We start from the raw sequence: 18,718 nt of genomic DNA, 5'->3' as shown, positions 1-18,718 counted from the left end.
GTGGACGGTATTGTGCCCGTGTACTACTTCAGGATCAGCCAGGGTGAGGGGGGGAGAGGGTGAGGGAGAGGGAGGGGAGAGGGAGAGCTGACGTGTGGTGAGATGTACAAACAAGGGGGAAAGGCAGTTATAGCCACGTAAAAGGAAAGGCGCCGGGAGAACCACCGGGCGGCCAAGTAGCCTCCAGCCAACCAGCCAGGTAGGTAGTTAACCAGGGTACATAGGTAAGCAGCCCTCCTCCCTCCCCCCCTCCGTCTTCCTCCGTCTCCCTCCCCTCCCCTCCCCTCCCTCCCCCCCACCCCACACCCACCTGGCTGTTCCCGAAGTAGTACACGGGCACAATACCGTCCACCTGCTCCTCCAGGGCGATCTTGGCGAACCCCCGCCGCCCCTTCAGCTTCACTCGCTCCCGGAGCGGGTGACCCATGTACATCTGGAACATCCAGTAACATCATACCCGGGGGGGGGCAGAGGGAGGGATTCTCATAGGCGGGGAAATTAGAAAACCCGGGGGAAGGGGGGGAGGGGGCGGTTAGGGTTACGTCCACGCGGACAGAGGCGGAGGTAAGCAAGGGGCGGCGGGGGGGGATGGAGCCGGGGGTATAGCACCCCCCAGGTTGGAATAGCCCCCAGGGAGGCCGATTTAACTGCCCCTTCAGTGCCTCCTTCCACGCCCCCCCTCCACCTCTCCATCGGACTGCGGGAGAGGTCCCGAGAGACAGCTCACCGGACTCACCGATGAGCCCTTCAGCTGTACTCCCTCCCTCCGATTTCCCCCCCCTGCGCCGCCAGGCCCCAGGGCGGCAGCGGGACCCATTCCCCCTCCCCCCACGCACACACACACGCACACACCTCCGCAATGCCGCCCACCACCACCGCCACACTGCCCTTCTTCAGAAGCCGCTTGAAGTTCTGAGAGGTGGCGGGAACTGAGCCAATCCACCTGACCGACCAGGGGCGAGGAGGGGAGACGGGGGGGAGAGGAGGAGGGGGAGGGGACGGGGGGGAGAGGGTGGATGAGGCGGAGGCGTACACGAGGAGGAACGAACGTTTGCTGTTGGCCGTCACGGATCAAACAAAAGGGGGCCGACGGCGGGAAAAGTGGTGGCAGCACAGGTCGTGCAATGCAATGCAATCCAATGGCATGCAACATGGACGCCAACTCCGCGCCGATGAGGGACCAGGTGCAGCACACAACGCCTCACATCCGCTCACGAACAGTGTTGCCGCACAGCCCCCAGCACAGCCCCCAGCACAGCCCCCAGCCATCCCAGCCCATCCCGGGCAACACGGACAACACGGTACCGGACGGTTCCACGTGACAGCAACAACATCCCGGGGGCCACCCCCCTTCGGCCCAGCTCGCCTCCTCCCTTCCCCCCGGCCCTAATAGCGCCCTTACGTGATGAAGTGCCGCCAGAAGGGGATGTAAAACACAACCGACGCGGCCACACTGTAAATTCGGAGCTCCGGAAAGAGCGTCTGCATCAGAGTGCCGGCGACCACGGGGCCTGTGTGTTAAGAAAGGGATGCGGGGATTCGGGCCGGGGAGGAAAGGGGAGGGGAGGGGAGGTGGGGGGCGGATGTTTGCTAACGGGAAAGAGGGCGAGGCGAAGGAGGGGGACGGAGGGGGCTGGACGGCGATGACGGTCCTCCCCCCGCTTCACGAGCTGAGGGGAGACCCCTCCTCACGGTCCAACAGAATAACCACCACGCCATCAGAGCCCACAACTGTAGGGACTTACCCGCCATCATCCGCCGCACAATGGTCCTCAAGATTTAGTGACCCAATCGCGACTCTACTGGCAATGGCAACTGGGGGCCACCATAGGACCCAGCGGTAGATTGCTGTTTCCCCCCCCCATACCCCCGCCTACGTGTGTTTGTGTGTGTGTGTGTGTGTGGCAGCCCGGCCGGTACTCCCCGGTACTCCCCGCACCATCATGGTATTACTCCTCCCCACCGCATCTACCCGGCAACCTCACCTTTCTGATTCCTCTTTCCCCGCCCTCCCTCCCCGTCCCTCCCTCCCCGTCCCTCCCTCCCTCCCCCTTTAACACCTTCCCCTCCCCACCCAGCCTGCTCACCTATTGGAAAGGCGCCGTGTGGGAACCTGCGGAGAAGGGGTTTAGCGGCAGTACGGCAGGTCGGGGGCAGCCACGGAGGAGGGAAGAGGGGAAAGGGGGGACACGGGGCCCGGTTTCGTTGAGCTGTTGTCCGTTGGTTAGTTGGTGTTTAGTTGAACGGGGGACTGGACAGCCCGCGCACACAGGGGGAACTGCTTGCCCGACCGGACCGGACAGGGGGCCCCGGCGGTGGGGTGAGAGGTGGTCCTCATTCCGCCTTCAACGCCCGCAACCCGGCAAGCCGACACGCGGCACGAGGCGGCACGCGGTTCCTGGAGTGCTCTCCACCTTCCCCCCATATGCCCCCCACCCCAACAAGTGCCGGCCCCATCACACACAAACGCAAACACACACACATCGGCACCTTACACCTCATTACGAGGCAGATGGCGAGACTCGCGTGCAGGGCCAAGTCAAGAAAGGCGTACATGGCCAGGTCAGCAGGGGCCGAGGTGAGCCCAATGTACCGCAGTACAGTACAGTACAGTACAGTACGGTATAGTAGTCATGGACGCGACAGGTCGTAGGTGCCGCGACTCACTCGACAATGATGTAGCGCTTCTTGGCATCCAGACTCTCCTCAACCAGGAAGCTGGAGGGGAAGGGCGCGGGCAGGTGGGTTGAGGGGGGAAGGCGAATCACTAGCGAGGTGGGGCGAGGGGGAAAGACGAACCACAAACGAGTGAAGGTGCTGCCAGGGCAAGAGTGTACCAGTCGTAGAGGGCGAGGGGGAGGGGAGGAGGCGCGGGGGCACGGAGGATTACCACCCAGGAGGAAGTATACCTCCCATAGCTCCTTCCTCTCCCTCTCTCCCTCCCTTTCTCTCTTCGGGCGGCTACATGCGGATCAGCGGCTGGTGACATTATTCGCTGTAAACAACTGACTAACGGCAAAAACGTCCCCAACGACCGGCGCGAGCCACCAACTCCAACCGCTTGGAAACTTAGGGGTTAAAATTAGGTTGAGGGCCCCATCATCCATAAAGCAACCCTTCTTCTTCCTCCTCTTTTTCTTGTTGTTGTTCTCCTTCCAGCCCCCCTTCTCCTGCCCAGTGGTCGCAGCCGCAGCCGCAGCCGCAACAGCGGCACATCGTAGCCCCCTCCAGGGAAGGAAGAAGCCCTAAGTGGATACCGACCCGCGGGACGGCACCTGAAGTGGAAGTAGTGGCGCCACGTCTTGAAGATCCACAGCCGGTTGAATGCGGGCCACAGCACCGGCTTGCACGGCAGCGCCAGCGTGCTCAGCAGCGCAATCACCAGGTACCGCGCAGTGACGCTCCAGTACGACGCAATCATCATCATCAGAAAGTAGTTCATGAAGCCCACGTAGATGGACAAGGTGATGCCCGCCAGCAGCATCACAAACACGTTCTGCTTCTGGTCGGGCTTGATTCCTTGGTGAGGGGAGAGGTGAGGGGAGAGGTGAGGTGAGAGGTGAGGTGTGAGGAAAGACGAACCACGAACGAGTGAAGCTGCTGGGAGAGGTGAGGGGAGAGGTGAGGGAGGGTACGTAAGGAAGCGGGGACCAGAAGGGGTCTCAAAGAAAAAGACAAACCGACCCAGATGGTGGTGTTGGTGTTGGTGGTAGTGGTGGGGGAAGTTATGGCCCTGTGTAGCAGCACACGTGCAGGTGCGGACCCAGGTGCGGACCCGGGTGCGTGCGCGTAATAAACAGTATCAATGCAGGTGGGAGGTCTTGTACCGCCGACGCCCAAAGCACTAAAACTAGTAGATGATACGGGGCGGATAGCGCCTCAGGGACTATGAGGCGGCTTGACTCCAGGGGGGAAACAGGGCTTGACTCCAGCCGAACGAACAGAGGGGCGGAGCGGCGGGTTCCGAGGGGGGGCGAGCCCAGGCTGGTAGACGAGCAGGTACGGCTCTAAGGGACATCGAACCGGGGATTACTTGGCGGCTTCTTTTGGATTCAGGGGACGTCTCTGGCCCCGGGAGGAACCGGGGCCGGAAAAGGAAAAAAGTTATCCAAAGGCCTCATCCTAGGGCCACCAGGTCAGTCCCACAAAACATCAGTCCGCGCGCCCGGAACGCAAGGGGCCAGGCTCAGACACCCCAGGACGCCAACACGGGGGAAAGGGGAAGGGCAGCAGAAGTACGTGTGTGTGCGTATGCGTGTGTGTGTATATATATGTATGATACGACACTCGGATTACGTCGCGGCCGCTGCCGGAGTGGGTTCAGCAGATAGCAGATGGCTGATAGCAAGTACACACAAGACATGGTGGTTGTGCAACGTCCGATACTGAGTTGCATCAGAAGCAGCAGCAGTGTTGCTCCAGGGCACGGAAGTTTAGCTGGACTCAAAGGCAGTTTGACCGCTGCCTGCTGCTGCTCAGTTGTTTTCGCGGGTAACCTGCTCTGGTGGGGCCGTAATCAGCTAATTGTGTCTTCTGTGTGTCCCGTTCTACATGTACAGGTGCGTATTGGGGCTCAGCCGTGCTAACCAAATTGGGGCTCAGCCGTGCTAACCAAATTGGGGCTCAGCCGTGCTGACCAAATTGGGGCTCAGCCGTGCTGACCAAATTAGATAAGAGTCGCAGAGAGGCGGTTAAGCCATGAAAAGGCGAAGAAGCCCTTTGACACTTTGACTATCAGGTTGTGGAAGAGGGCCTGGATGCAGCAGCAGGTGCGATTGATCAAGGGAGGATAGGGATGGGTGGAGCGGCGGTGCAAAAAGGGAGTTGGCCACTGTTGCGACGTCCAGGGGACCTTAGAGTCGCATGGGTTATGTTGCGCAATGAACAGTTTTCAGATCATGGGTACGGCAAGCTGGGGTCGTTACAGATGAACTCTTAACAGGGACCGTGTCGATCGGGCATGCACCTTATGCAGCAGCTAGATGGATCGAGGGCAACAGTGGAAACACAAAGCTAGAGCCGAGAGAGTAAGCGGGGATGAGCGTACCGTCTGAGTAAAGGCGAACGCCAGCCGGCGGAGGCACGCTAGGCGCGACATGTGTAAGGACCGGCACGGGTGCCGGCTTTGCGTGCCCGTTGGTCTGGGCTTTTGAAACCATGACTGCTAATAATCAAGAAGTGATCTGCGTCCGCAGCGTCAGTTCCGACTGTGTCCCAAAGGAGGCGGCTTGGGGGGGTTCGCGAGGCGAGCACTGTCACAATTGCAGTCACGACCCGGGCCAAGATCGGCTGATGGCGCAGACAAACAATCTCTATGATTTAAATTTAACACGGTTACTCGTCGGTATGGATGTCCTGGGAAGCTAGGAGCTGTCTGGGGATTACGCTCGGAGTGAAGTGTACAAGGTGATGAAGCAACGCGAGCAATTATCATCCAAGGTTTACAGTGGGTTCCAATGCAACCGAATTGCGCAATTCTGTGCCAATTTGGGCAACAACGCGAAGGCGATGAGTGAGGGGCGTACGAAGTGGGCCTTGCGCGCTGTGAAGCTTGTGAGCTGGGAGGTTGGTCAGTTCAGTTTACAGAGCCTTAGTTTCAGGGTCATTCCGTTTAATTTTAATAGAGAAATGGCTCTGGCAAACGTCTTGTCCCGCAAGGCGGGAACTGCCACCACAAGCAGGCCCGTCCCTTTCACCAGCCGCGTTTGCGTGGCGGCCAAGGCTCGTGTTACATGTGCCATCCCGTCCTCCAGCCGTCAAGTTCAGCATATCGTTTGCCAAGCTGCGGCTGCGGAGGTCGCTGAGAAGCCACAAAAGGTGCACCCGTCGCCATTGAGCATCGCTCCCCCGGCGACCTACGCCATCGTTGAGATTGGCGGCACCCAGATGTTTGTGGAGCCCGGCAAGTGGTATACTTGCAATCGGCTTAAGGCGGATGTGGGCTCAAAGATTCAGTTCGGCCGCGTGCTTGCCCTTAAGCATGACGGCAAGCTCACCGTCGGCAAGCCTTACCTCAGCAATGTGAACGTGGAGGCAGAGATTATTGAGGAGCTGCGTGGGCCAAAGATCATTGTTTACAAGATGCGGCCGAAGAAGCACTACCGGCGCAAGCAGGGCCACAGGCAGGAGCTGTCCAAGTTCATGGTTACGAAGGTTGAGGCACAGTAATTGAGCTGAAACAACTGTTATGAACTGGATTCTGCTAGGATTCTGCTTTGAGTTGCGGTGGAGTCTTGGACCTTACGCCATATGCCGGGCGGCCGCAGCTTGTCCAGGGTCAAGCAGGCACATGAGGGGGGTATCAAGGGGTTGGTTTAGGATCCATTATGCACCTGGGCTTGCCCTGTCACCTTTTTCCAGGCGGCGACTGGCGCACTCAGCGCGTGCATGGTTTACGGGGCGTGAATTTCTCTAAGTAACCACTGGGAGGGACGAGTCCATAACGAAGCAGCGCCTGACCCAGGCGGTGCATGTGGCATCCAGGGGATGATTTTGTGTGGTCGTGGCTGTTGGATCGCGAGCCAGTCTAGCGGAAGTAACTAAGGCGGGGTTTGTGCGGGTTGTTTTCCCGACCGTGCTGACTTTTACCCGCCCCGATTCACTACGGCACAACGGGCCAGAGAAGACTTTGCTAGGTCACAAGCAGGAGCCGCCGTTGCGCGGAATATGAAGCGGAGGGTATGACTTCGGGCTTGTAACGCAGCTTGGCTCCACGTCTGTTTGAATTTGCGGAGAGTTTGCCGCCTGGTTCCCGATTTTAGATGCAAGTAAAGGTGTGCAGCGGGCTTGAGCGCTCAACGTACGATTGCAGCCGTGACACGTGGCAGTGCCTCCTAGGAGTTTAGGTTGCCCCGGTGCCAATCTTCAGCGACAACCGCTTCCATGGACGGATGCGCAGGGGGACACGCTTCACCTTGTCAATCGAGTGGTATCAGCGTCATCAGCTCCGTCCTTTGCGTCAGCCATGGCAGCGGATCTTTACAACAGCCAACAGCTCCGATCCATGCACACAATTATAATACATGCCGTGACCTAGATGGGTTTACGCGGCTGGAATGAAGTGACCCTCTCAGCCGAAGCCGGCGCCTTCAACCAGGAAGTACCAGCATTGCACGAGGAATGAATGGAAAAGCACAGGACACATATCGACACGTATTCCTCAACTCCAAACTCTAATGAACCGATGTGCCGTGACGGGGCCTACACACCATCCCGGACTCCACCCGTTCGCAACGAGCAACCAGACCAACAACTCCACCAGAAAGGCAGACACCCGCCACAGCCCCCACGGCAGCTCCGTCGGGTTCTCATGCCCGCTAGTACGCTGTAATGCCCGTGGTTACATGCTTCGTTATCTTGCCATGCAGCTCCCGGCCTTCCTCAGCTAGGTACGATAGGTATGCCCCCACATCCACCGCTCGCAAGCACGCGCTGCCGCTGTCCCCCTTGCCGGCATTGCTCCCGCGTTCATGTTGGACTCCGCGTTGTGCCGTTGCAGCGGTAGCTGGCGGTGCTGTCGAAGCAGCCTCAGGCTCCTGCCCAGCCCCCTCCGTGGCAGGCGCCGCCGTTGCCCCCTCGTCAGCTGCTCCTGACGACGCCGTCGCCTCACCTGTCCGCACCGCCGCCGCCGCCGCGGTGACAAGGCGGTCACAGGCCGTGACGGCCGCAGCGCGCAGCGCCCGCTCGTGCGGCCCCGCCGGCAGCTCGGCGCCGCTGTCCAAGATCGCAGTAAGTTCCTCAGATAGGCGCAGTACGCCCTTGGCTCTGAGGACAGCGATTGTGGTGCCACCTGGGGATGGTGGAGGGGGCCAGCCGCAGGGTGTGTCGTACATGAACTGTCCTGTGATTTAACGCGATGCAAGCTAGAAACCATGAATGTCAAACTCCAGCCCCAAAACTCCGTAATCCCCAATGCAATTTCCAACCATGCATGACAAACACCCGCCCTTCCCGAACGTCCTTGATTTCAACCTTAGGATCCCACCGAAATGGAAATCCCACACACAAATCCCGACTTCGCAAAGCCGCCTGCAACCCCCGTCGGTTCGCACCGGAGTCCGCCGTCAACTGGTCCACATCTGGAAAGAGAAATCGCTCGTCCCGACTGCCGTGCACAACGGCCAGATCAGCAGCCAGGTTCTGGGCCTTCCGGTGCAGCGTCAGTGTACGGCCATCGTACAGTACGACATCCCTGAAAGCGGGCAGCGTGTCGACCAGCTCTTCTACGAAAGCGCTGGCTGTCGTGCGGCTGCAGGGCAGGGCAGGCGGCTAGGTTCACGACAGGAAGTGCTACGTTTGGCAGCGCAACAAAAGCAACGGGGAAGGGAAAGGCGTCAACAGCACTGCCAAGGCAGACGACCAGCCTCTACCATGTAGTGCTGGAGATTGTGGTAGTGGGCCCACGGTAATCCACCAACCAGACCCCCTCCCAACACTCGTTGCCTTTGCCCACCCCCCTCCCGCTCACCCACCCACCTACCCCGCCTTCTTGAGCCCCTCCGCCACCGATATGAGCAGCTCCCCTGGAGTCTTGACCCCCTGATCCGCCAGGATACTCCCCGTCTCATTGAGCACGGCCACCATCAGCTTGCACAGCGGCTGGAGGGGGCCCTGAGGGGCCGGGAAACACGGGGATGCGATGGATGGAGATCATATTGGAACTGTTGGTTAGGGGAGGGCGGGAGTCGGCAAGCGAATGGCTAAGGTGACGATGATACCAGACCGAACCAGGGGGAGGGGAAGGAAGGGGAGGGCGGGAAGGGGCACCTTAGGAATGCAATAACAACAACAACAACAACAAGGAGAAGGCGAGGAACAAGGCGGAGGACAAGCATAATGGGTTCAGGAAGGGGTAAGGAAATGGTGCAGCATACGAGGCCGGGAGAGGAGAAGGCGGGTGCTGCGGACGCAACGAAACCCGAGCAGGACTCCCTACCGGTCTCCCAAGACGTCTCGCACCCCCGACCAGATGACGGCAGTACGTGTAGGTTGCGCGGGAGCGGCATCGTTTGGGATGGGGTAGTCACGGTAGTTGGGGGGCGTCTAGGTTCCGCCAGCCCGCGCCACCGACTGGTCGAAGGTAGCGCTCACTCCCTGGCCGCCACCACCGCCCCACCAGCACCACCACCCGGCTAGGTTCAAAGCTGGTCAAAGCCGGCTGAGGCCCTCGTACGGACCCGACGACGGACCCGACCCGACCAACCTACCGGCTTGGACATGGTGACGCCCGGCATGACGGCCACTTCCGTCGTCGCATCGATGCCAAACACCTGGTGGATGTCGTACATGGAGAACGACCTGGCGGTAGCGGTGGAGGCGGAGGCGGGGAATTGTTAGCCCCCCGCGGGGTCGATGGCGGTTGCGAGGTGTACTTAGCCGTACCAGCTCACAGTGTGCCTTTCCAGGCAGGCTGGCTAAAGCCATCGGCGTTACTCTTTAAACAATGAGATATATTTTGTAATGCAATTTACTCGCCTTAGTTAGGCGGCAATGAAGTTCGTTGCCTTGGGAGCCCTTTTCATCCCCCCCCCTCCTCGCTCCTCCTCCCCCTCTCTATAACGGAGGTCCTTTGGACACAGGTTAGGTAGGTAGGTTAGGAGTGGGTATGGTAGGGTGGGGTGGTTCACAGGACACTTATAACCCACTAACGAACTCTCAGCGATTGCACCTCCATTCTCCCCCTTCTAACAGCCAGACCGGTCCCTAACCCATAAGGCCCCCTCACTTGAGTTTGTGGTGGTCCAGTCGAGTGCCTCCAAGGTGCAATCCGATGAGGCCGTACAACAAAGTCTCACGAGCATCGCGACCGCCGGGAAGCCGCTGCAGCTGCTTGTCGTACCCGGATCCAAAATCCAGCAGGTGGTACAACGCCAGGAGAGTTAGCTGCAATCAGAGCCGAAAACAGCAGTCGGGCGGGTGGGGTAGGGTGGGATAGGGGGGAAGCAGGACGGGGGAGACATAGAAGGCCAAACAGTCGCCAAGTTGAGTGGAGGGGAAGGGGAAAAGGGAAAAAGCCGTACCCCCCCCGACACCATCACCTGCGACTGGGGGCCTGTGGCGGCACAGACCCTCCCTCCGCGCACACATCACCGCCACCAGCACCACATCCTCAACTCACGATGCACATGGACCACCTCACCACCCCGCTGGGGGCGCCCCGCTACCAAGTCCACCGAGCTGTCCACCATACTGGTGTAGAGGACAGCTGAGGGCGGCAGTCGTGGGGGCGGAGACGTAGGTACTCTTAAGGTTCCTCTATGGACTAGTACCTATCCTGCCATCCTCCATCCAGCGGGTTGGTACTGGTAGGGCAGATATTCAATCATCTGTCCTAACACTACCAACCCCGTAAGAATGCCTCCTCCTGCCGTCTGGCTCAGCCCAGCCCAGGCCACCCTGCCGGGCCCCCTCTGTCGCACCTCCTGCTCAACGCTGCTGAACTTGATGGGCAGCGGTAGCCCTCGTACGGCACCACGCACGTCATCCGCAGCTGCGACTAGTTCCGCCGCCAGCTCCGAAACCGCTATGTCGTCAATCCGTACGTGCTCTACATGTAGCCCTGTCACCTCAGAGCAAGACCTGAGACCGTCCAGACCGGTACGGGCAACAACACAATGAGGAGTACAAGGAGGGGAGAGGGATATGGACTGTGTCTGGTCGGGTCAAGGTACGTGGGAGGAGGTGTTGGGCAGGCCTGCTACGGGTCTCGTAGTGGTGGTGTGGCGGCGACAGAAGTGGTGGCGGTGGTGCTATTGGTGATGAGCTGACGGTCTGGACGGGAGTAAGGGCGTCTATTTGGGTCAAGGCGAGACTGGCTACAAGAATGCTGGCTGACTCAAGGGGCTGGGGAAAGCTGGTTGGGTATCAGGAAATTGGGGACCACGCACGGAACGCCTCGAAACATGGCGCGGTGCGGTTTGGAGCAAGAGAAAAGCGCAGGTTGTAAGGTGATGGAGTTGTGGCGTGGTGATAGGTTAAGGGGATGGGCCACGTAGGGGACCCTGGTTTGCGCCCACCACACGATTGACAACCCGCCTGCCGAGATCAATTCAACGCCAGAGCTCCAATGTGATTGAATAGTGCCAAAACATATTGGTGCACGCACGAAACCCCTGGTGGTGGGACTCTTTCTGCATCGACATACGCACCTATGTACGAGTTCCAAGACGTTGGGTGTACCAGGCATTTCGTCAGTTGGTAAATCCTAAGCTCAGGGCCACAGGTAAAAGAAATTAAGCCGAGGGGATGTTCCGGCCAGGAGCGGCAAGGAGCGCCAAGATCTGGGAGAAGCTTTCATACAGATAAGAGGATGGACCTTGTTAAGGCAGTTGCCTAATCAACGTCAATTTCAAAACCAAAAGTAAAAGCTAAGTCCAAGCTAGCATTTTCCACGTACGCTCCTTGTTTCTTAACTGTCAAAGCGCTCCGAGACCAGGATTGCGAAGTGTATCGGACTTCCGCACGTATGCTTAGCCTACTGAAGTTGTAACTTTTTTGCTGCTGTATGCTTCATCTAGGTTGTCGACATGGTTACGAGTGACCCCAGGCCCACGGGTGATGCCGGTAGGCAGGGCAACCACGACAGGCGCGTCCGCTTTGCAAATAGTGATGAAATATTAGAGGTGCATATTACAGAGGAGGAGATAGGCCCTGCAGAGCGTCGACGGCAAACCATTCTTCCCGGGGAAGGTAAACATGGCCACGTAACCTTAGGGCCGCCTGCCTTATCATTGAGGACGAAACAATAATTTCATGTTCCCGAGCCAAAACTCGGGACCGCAATTCATCATCATTCGCCGCGCATCGTGGCTCGTCTACTCGCTTACCCAAGCGAGCAAACCCACCTCGCGTGCATCGTCAACCCCCTGAGATGCGGTCATCAGCTCTGCCGGATGCATCTCCGCTATTCTAAGCCTATCTATCTCACCTCCCAATCCTCCCGTCAAAACTCTGCGCCACACCCTGCCCTTTGCTGCCGTTCAAAGACCCGCCAAGCTGCCGACCAGCATAGAGACCAGTGAAATGCCACCCTTTCAGCTGGCTCCGTTATCCCCAATACCGCTGCTTCCAAAGCCACTCGCATCTCACGCAAACCTGGATGCCCTAGTCGTTGGCTTCCCCAACCTCTTTTGCTCCCTGTCCATTCTCCTCAGTAGTCCTCTCTTCCGTATCCCCGTAGATGGAGCCGCCAGGGCACGCCGTGCGGCAACGGACAAGGAGATGCCTTCCGAGCCGGAAGGTACGTTTCCCCCCAACACCCGAAACCTCCCCTGGAGCCCCCTGGAGCCCACAGCAGATGATCCATCCCCCTAAACCCTTGGACATCACCAGCTGATATTTTGTGTTCATGCGCATGGTCCCTCACGCACGGTCCCTGCCTCCCGACAGCCCCCTCCCGACGATCGAAGTTCGAATCCTTCCGGGAACTGCCGCCATCCGCCAGTTGTCCTGCCACATAAACCACACTGTATTCAGAATACAACCACCTCTCCCTCTCCCTCCCCCTCATGACGCCTGGTTGACCCGCCGAGCTCAGTTTCGCTGCTCAAATCAAACGAAGGAAGCGTCGCCCATATTGCATATGGAATGCACTCATTTCCACGTTCTCCTTAGCCACATCCTTAGCCGTTATCCTTGGATTATAACATATATCTTCCAATTCTTCCCCTTTGTGCACATGCACATGCACATGCACATGCACATGCACGGGCTTTTCCCCGCGCTCACGTCCTTCTCCCGCACCCGCTCTCCAATCAGTTCCCCTCCTCCCTGTGCGGCCGCGACGTGACGCCCCCCCAGGCCCCATCCGCTCTCTGGACCCCGCCCTGGCCGCCACCCGCCGCGCCCGATTCCGCGCAGAGGCCAGCCGGATGCAGCTGCTGGAGGACACCTCCATGCCGGACGACCTGGCGGCGGCCGAGGAGGACTACGACGAGCCGGAGGAGGTGAGGGGGGTGAAGGAAGGGGGAAAGGAAAGGGGGGGAGTAAGGAGGGGGGTTGTGCAGAGCAATAAGTGAAGTGGGGAGGATCGGTTCCTTGTGCGTGATCGCGAGCTGAGTCGGAGACCTGGGGTCTACCTGCTCCGCGACCACAGTCTTGGCGCCCCGCACCTCTCCTAGCAGCCCGGCCGCTTGCCCTCCTAGCCGCCTGGCTGCTGCAGGGAGAGTCCTCCCCCCGCCCGGCCAGCAACTTTAGGCCACCTTTACGACAGCACTATTTTACTCGCCGCCTTCACTACTTTTTTACACCTACTTCTTTACGGTTTGGCTATACTATTCAGCTTTTTAATTCTGGCGGCTTAGGTAGGTAGGATTTCCGACATCAACGTCACTTCGTCATCCCGAGGTCACAGTCGTCACAGTCGCCACGGACGCCTTTCGGTCAGTTTTTACGTTTGCTACTCTCTTGCCCTGTCAGCAGCTTCAATCGTGTGTGGTTCGTCTTTCCCCCGCCCGGCTCGCAGTTCCGCTGGGTGAGGGCGCTGGGGCCGGTTTCAGAGGCCCCAGGCAGGAACTCCCTTCCCTCCTTCCCCACCCTCCCGCTAGGTAGTTTTGGCTAGGTAGTTTTCCTCCCGCTGTTTCGCCTTACCGCCTTCTTTGGACTTTGGACTTGGCAGCTAGTGCAACCTAGCTATGGCCACGTCGCCGCCAAGGCTACCACCAGTCAAGTCATCACTGGTCAGTGAAAATATTCTCCTGGTGCAGCATTTGTCTTCTTCTCCTGGACTATATCTGTGTCCATCTCTGGTATCTGCTTCATTCGCCAGTGGTCCGTCCTAAACCCCCCTCCCTCCCACCCCCCTCCCGCTCCTCCTCCGCCCCCCCCTCTCGCAGCTGTACAACGAGGAAGGTATCCCCATGGAGCCCTTCCACCTGAGGGCGGAGCGGGAGGCGGGGTACTTCGATGCCGAGGTGGGGCGGGGGGGAAGCTAGCTCGCCCGGGGACAGCCTGAAGCCTGTCTGCCCGTCTGTCTTATAGGGGGCAGCAGGAAAGAGGGCATGTATGGGTGGCCGGGGAGATGGGGGGGAAACGACACTGGCGCTGGCTCGTGGACCTGCTGGCTGATGGTGTGATGGCAAGATTGTATCACCCCGGGGTGGTATGGGGGGTGCGGGGGGGGGGGAAAGGGGGCAGGCGCACCAGCACTCTGGAAGGTGTGTGTGTGTATAGGGAGTTATTATAAGGAGTTATCAGCCGACGCTTGCAACTGCCGCTAACCGCTAACCGCCAACTCCGTGTATGTCCAGGGCAACTACCTGGAGTACCGGCTGGAGGCTGAGGACACAGATGCCTGGCTGGAGAGCATTATGGTACGATACGGTACGGCGCTGTACGGGGGAACGTACGGATGTGCGTATCAGCTCCATCACATCGTCCTGAAGTTGCCAGATAATGTGATGCGGCTATTGCGCTATTGCGTTGAGGCCCTGAGCTGATCACCCGAGGTGGTGATCGGACCCGTTCCCCGCGCTAGCTGTACTTCGGAGCACCTGCCGCACCTCGGTTTGGCTTGACACCGCTTTACTTGGCTCGTAGAGCTGGGCTAGGGGCGTCTCTTGGTGAGTAGTGAGTGGTGAGTGTTGTCGTTCCCGACACTGCGATAAGAGCTGTGGCGTAGCTAGCAGCGTTCCCAGCGCATCTGGGTGGCTTGGCCGGACGTCCGTCTCGTTACAATCCCATGTGTGGTGATACGGCGTACGACAGGAAAGTACGGTTTTGCATGCAGGACGAGCATCGTCAGGTTAGGGCGGATCCGGAGTTGGCGGCGCGAAGGCGCAAGGCCGCCGCCGCGGCCGGACTGGGGTCGGGGGGCATAGCGGGGGGACCTGCGAGCGGCGGCGCGCCGGCGGGGAAGAAGGGCCGGCGGCAGCGCGGAGGCGGTACTGCCGCCGCAGCCACCGGCAGTGCACAAGCCGATGCTGAAGATGATGCCAAAGTTGAGGACGAGGATGACGATGACGATGACGATGACGGACCGTACGACATGCACATGCTGGACGACATAGGCGCCGTACTGGACGAGGACGAGCGGGCGGTGTATCAGAAGCGTGTGGCGGATTTGCTGCAGCCCGGGGAGACGCCGCTGGACGGCTTGCGGCGGCTGGGCAAGATGATGCACGAGGAACCTGCCGCCGCCGCCGCCGCCGCTGCCAGCGGAGGCGCCGCCGCCGGAAAACCCAGATCGCGACCCGCAACCTCGACCGATGGTGGTGGTGCAGGTGGTACTGGTGGTGCAGGTGGAGTAGATGTCGATGGCTCCAAAGGGGAGGCAGCCGGTCGGGGCGGCGGTGCTGGTGGGGGTGTTGATGGTGCGGAGGTTGCTGCAGGTGATGACGTACAAATGAAGACCGCGACGGGGCATGTAGCCGTTGGTGCTCCCGGCGGTGCCGAGGGCGGCGGCGGCGGCGGCGGTACCGCAGGATCAATGGCGCACCTGTCATGCGGCGAACGGCAGCGGCTTCGTAAGCAGCGGCGGGAGCAGCAGCAGGTGGCGGGGGGCTCGCCGACGGCAGCGACCATGCCCGCTGTGCCGCCGCCGCCGCCGCCGCCGATGCAGCAGGACCGGCCGGATAACGAGGCGGAGGCCGCGGGCCAGGCGGTACCAGGTGGGCTGGCCGCCCCCGCCGCCGCCGCCGCAGCGGATCCGAGCCGGGGGTCGCCGGAGGAGGTCGGCGGGCAAGAGGGAGTGGAGGCAGCGGGAAGGCAGCAGGGTGGGAGCCGCACTTCCGGTGGCGATGTGGAGATGGAGGAAGCGGGAACAGGGCGCAAAGAGGAGCTGGGAGAGGGGGAAGCCGCGGCGGCAGCGGCAGCGGCGGTGGCGGCGGAGCCGTGTCCTGGTGACGCGCCCCCGTCACCGCTTGCCAGGCAGTCCGTGGCGGAGGCGACGGCGGCGGCGGCGGCTCGACGACGTGCGCCAGCTGGGGAGCTATCGGAGGCGGCCAAGGAAGCGCGGTGTGTGCTCAGTGGCTCTAGCTTAGGTCATGCTGCCGAATTCGCCCCAGAACAAAAAAAGAAAATAAGTACCCTTGGATCACTGTTTTTGAGTGGCTCCACATAAAACCACGTAGATATGTGTGCCCACTCCGCAAATGCCAACTCCAACTCCAACTCCAACGCCGCAGGCGCCAGTTCGACGCTCTGACCAGCTACGCCAACCTACTGCTGTCCGCCGGCATGTACGACGTGTACAACAGCACACGCGAACAGCTGCTGCGCGCGGCCCAGCGCGTCTTGGGTGTGGACGTTGTTCGGAGCCTCACGGTGGACGGGCACCGACCCGTGGGTCAGGCGGCGACGGCCGTGAAGGCAAACCCTAAGAGGCCCGCACCCGCCGGGGGGCCCGAAGGCCGCGGCGCGACTGCCGGCGGCAGCGGTGGCGGTGAAGGTGGGGAAGGCGTAACTGCCAAGCGGAAGCGACAGTCTGCGGATGAAGTGACAGGTCAGCTGGCGGGCTGTTGCCATCAGCATTTTTTTTGTGGAGTATATATTCCGAATTCGGAATAATAAGAAATGGTTCCTGGTTCTGATGAAAATTAAGAATAGATAATGTTCCGACCATAAAAGTTCATTCCTCCAGGCAAAAATGGACTGTCCATGCCAAAGCCGCTAGAATCTTACAGGAGACGTACATGTTAACCATTTCATAGCACTTCAATGCCGTGGATACTGTTAGGAGGTCACACCCCCGAGTCAAGGAGGAATCGGGCTCCTGGACCGCTTTTCGGGGGGAGAGAGAGGCGCATGGACCCTCCATCCGTGATCCCTCGTGCTGAACCTCCTGCCCGCTGCCCCACTCCGGCCCAATGGCACGGCCCTTGTTGTCCTCTGGCCGCTCTTAGGGCCGTCCCGCCCTAGCCTACATACCTGCTTCCGCCTACCTGCCACCGCTGTGTGTGTATGTGTGTAACAGGCACGGTCGACCAGCCCGATGACGGTGACGGCGACCAGATCCTTGCCGCTGGTGGCGGCGGCTCGGGGGCCAGTGTCAACGCAGCTCAGGATGGTGATGTGGACATGTTCGAGGATGGCGATGAAGATGACGACGAGGGCCGGGGCGGCAGTAGTGGTGGCAGTAGAGGTGGCAGTGGTGGTGGTGGTCCGTTGCAGCTGCAGGTCAGTGCAGAGGGGGTTCCCGCTTCCACACCGTCTTTAGGGACAGACCCAACATCCCGAGCAACCGCAGCAGCAACAGACCTGACGGTAACGGCGGCGGCGGCGGCGGCGGCGGCCGGCGGTGGCGATGGCGATGGCGATGGCGGCGGTGGCCCCGCAGAAAGGGCTTCCTCTGGACCCCCCCTGGACCGCGGGGGCTTCTTCCTGGATCCAGATTCCGGTTACCTGTACTCGTCCCAGCTGGGGTACTACCATGATACGGCGACGGGGCTGTACGGCGATGCAAACACGGGACTGTGGTACCGTTACGTGGCGAGGGAGGGTACCGGAGGGGACGAGGGAGGGGACGGCGCAGTGCCGTCGGGGCGGTTTGAGCTGGCTACGGCGTCGGAGCAGCAGCGCCAGCAGCAACAAGAACAGGGGGGGTTAGGTCAGAGGCAGGAGGTGGCGGGGGCTGCAGCCACTGGATGAAGCCACTGGAGAGGTGGAAAGAAAAGATAAAAGAAAACACTCCTCTGGACTCGAACCGACGACTCGGTCGTTGGGGAGGTTTGGGATTGGGGGAACAGCATCTAACGTTGCACCTCGTCTGGGCGTGCGGCCCCACAGGGTCTTTTGAGTGGCGGATGCTGAACCATAGGGGTGGGTTGGGTTGGGTTGGGGTGGGGTGGGATGGCCTGTCGAAGTGGCTATTTGACAGTGCTATGTTGGATTCGCACAAAGACGGACAGCACCAACAGCACCAACGCGCATTGGCGTATTTGAAGCGGTGGTTCTGTCTAGGCAGGTGGGTGGCAGGCGATAGAGCCATCACTGCGACTCCACGGATCTGCGGGATGCAGGGTGGGTCGGCAGGTGGTGCATTGCTGAGCGCGTCTTGGGCGCGTGAGGTCTTGTCCTGGCGCGGTAGTTGCGCCATTGGCTGACTCGGCATTCATCATGCATGTATATAGTTCGTTGTACAGTACGAAATCAGTGTCGTTTTAGTGTCGAAAGTCCATACGTTGTTTGCAACGTTATCACAGGTTATAGAAGGGGTCTCCTGTTCGATTCCTGTGGAGACCATTGATAGCGTGAGGTAAGGTTAGCTGCGGAGTTGTGATCAGTCATCTGGGTTTGTTCAACACCACCGATCATCACTCGTTGCGGCCTCACGACCATTTGGTTGGAATAGGAGAGCAGATTGACCGAGTTGGGTTGCTTGGCTCCGCAATGGAGTCACGACAGGAGAAGTTGCGATTCATCGTCAATTGGGCAGTTAGAATAACAAGATGAAGACCTGATGTTGTTTGGATTTTCCAGCAACACATCCACCAATTTGCGTATCTGGTTAGCACACCGCAGCTCACCCCACCTCACCCCACCTCACCCCACCTCACCCACCTCTCACCCACCTCTCACCCACCTCTCACCCACCTCTCACCCGCCTCACCCCACCTCACCCGCCTCACCTCACCTGGTGACATGTCTCGAGGGACTAGGGTAGTCAGCTTAGTCAGCTTAGGGCTCGGCCCCGGCACAGCCAGTCATCCCGCAGTACTCCACAAGGGAGGCTGTACGACACTGGACATACGGCTCGGTTACTGATGTATATGCACCCTCCGCA

The 18,718-nt window shown here is 59.9% G+C and overlaps 4 protein-coding genes across 4 annotated transcripts in view; 2 read left to right on the top strand and 2 right to left on the bottom strand.

Moving 5' to 3' along the window:
* VOLCADRAFT_104223 (uncharacterized protein) overlaps positions 1–5,454 on the bottom strand; it is a 7,568-nt gene extending 2,114 nt beyond the window's left edge. The window contains exons 1-7 of the mRNA XM_002949105.1: positions 5,048–5,454; positions 3,276–3,519; positions 2,668–2,718; positions 2,088–2,113; positions 1,403–1,511; positions 853–943; positions 311–433 (exon numbers count right to left, since the gene is read on the bottom strand). Of these exons, the coding sequence (XP_002949151.1) occupies positions 311–433; positions 853–943; positions 1,403–1,511; positions 2,088–2,113; positions 2,668–2,718; positions 3,276–3,519; positions 5,048–5,159 (756 nt within the window). The 5' untranslated portion in view covers positions 5,160–5,454. The remainder of the gene's footprint in view (positions 1–310; positions 434–852; positions 944–1,402; positions 1,512–2,087; positions 2,114–2,667; positions 2,719–3,275; positions 3,520–5,047) is intronic.
* Positions 5,455–5,592: 138 nt separating this feature from the next.
* On the top strand, positions 5,593–6,254 carry prpL21 (plastid/chloroplast ribosomal protein L21). The gene has a single exon (XM_002949236.1). It carries the CDS (start codon positions 5,629–5,631, stop codon positions 6,166–6,168), a length of 540 nt encoding a protein of 179 aa, XP_002949282.1. The 5' UTR covers positions 5,593–5,628; the 3' UTR covers positions 6,169–6,254.
* Positions 6,255–7,316: 1,062 nt separating this feature from the next.
* VOLCADRAFT_117089 (uncharacterized protein) lies at positions 7,317–11,185 on the bottom strand (the record flags this gene model as incomplete). Its single annotated transcript, XM_002949104.1, has 8 exons — positions 7,317–7,477; positions 7,610–7,789; positions 8,052–8,248; positions 8,480–8,610; positions 9,207–9,297; positions 9,725–9,882; positions 10,419–10,578; positions 11,148–11,185. The coding sequence occupies 8 exons, from the start codon at positions 11,183–11,185 to the stop codon at positions 7,317–7,319; spliced, it is 1,116 nt and encodes a 371-aa protein (XP_002949150.1).
* An 836-nt stretch (positions 11,186–12,021) lies between these two features.
* Positions 12,022–17,583, top strand: VOLCADRAFT_89573 (uncharacterized protein; the record flags this gene model as incomplete). The annotated part of the gene is made up of 10 exons (XM_002949235.1): positions 12,022–12,238; positions 12,799–12,944; positions 13,833–13,910; positions 14,247–14,309; positions 14,536–14,558; positions 14,704–15,605; positions 15,639–15,951; positions 16,122–16,384; positions 16,910–17,112; positions 17,353–17,583. The coding sequence occupies 10 exons, from the start codon at positions 12,022–12,024 to the stop codon at positions 17,581–17,583; spliced, it is 2,439 nt and encodes an 812-aa protein (XP_002949281.1).
* Between the last annotated feature and the right edge of the window lie 1,135 nt (positions 17,584–18,718).

The sequence above is a fragment of the Volvox carteri genome (assembly GCF_000143455.1).
Source record: "Volvox carteri f. nagariensis unplaced genomic scaffold VOLCAscaffold_13, whole genome shotgun sequence".
NCBI lineage: Eukaryota > Viridiplantae > Chlorophyta > Chlorophyceae > Chlamydomonadales > Volvocaceae > Volvox > Volvox carteri.
The sequence above is the reverse complement of the archived record's forward strand: the minus strand, read 5'-3'. Positions and strand labels throughout refer to the sequence as shown.

Excerpts from the sequence above, each read along its gene's own strand:
- prpL21 (XM_002949236.1), top strand. The coding sequence starts at position 5,629 with ATGGCTCTGGCAAACGTCTTGTCCCGCAAGGCGGGAACTGCCACCACA.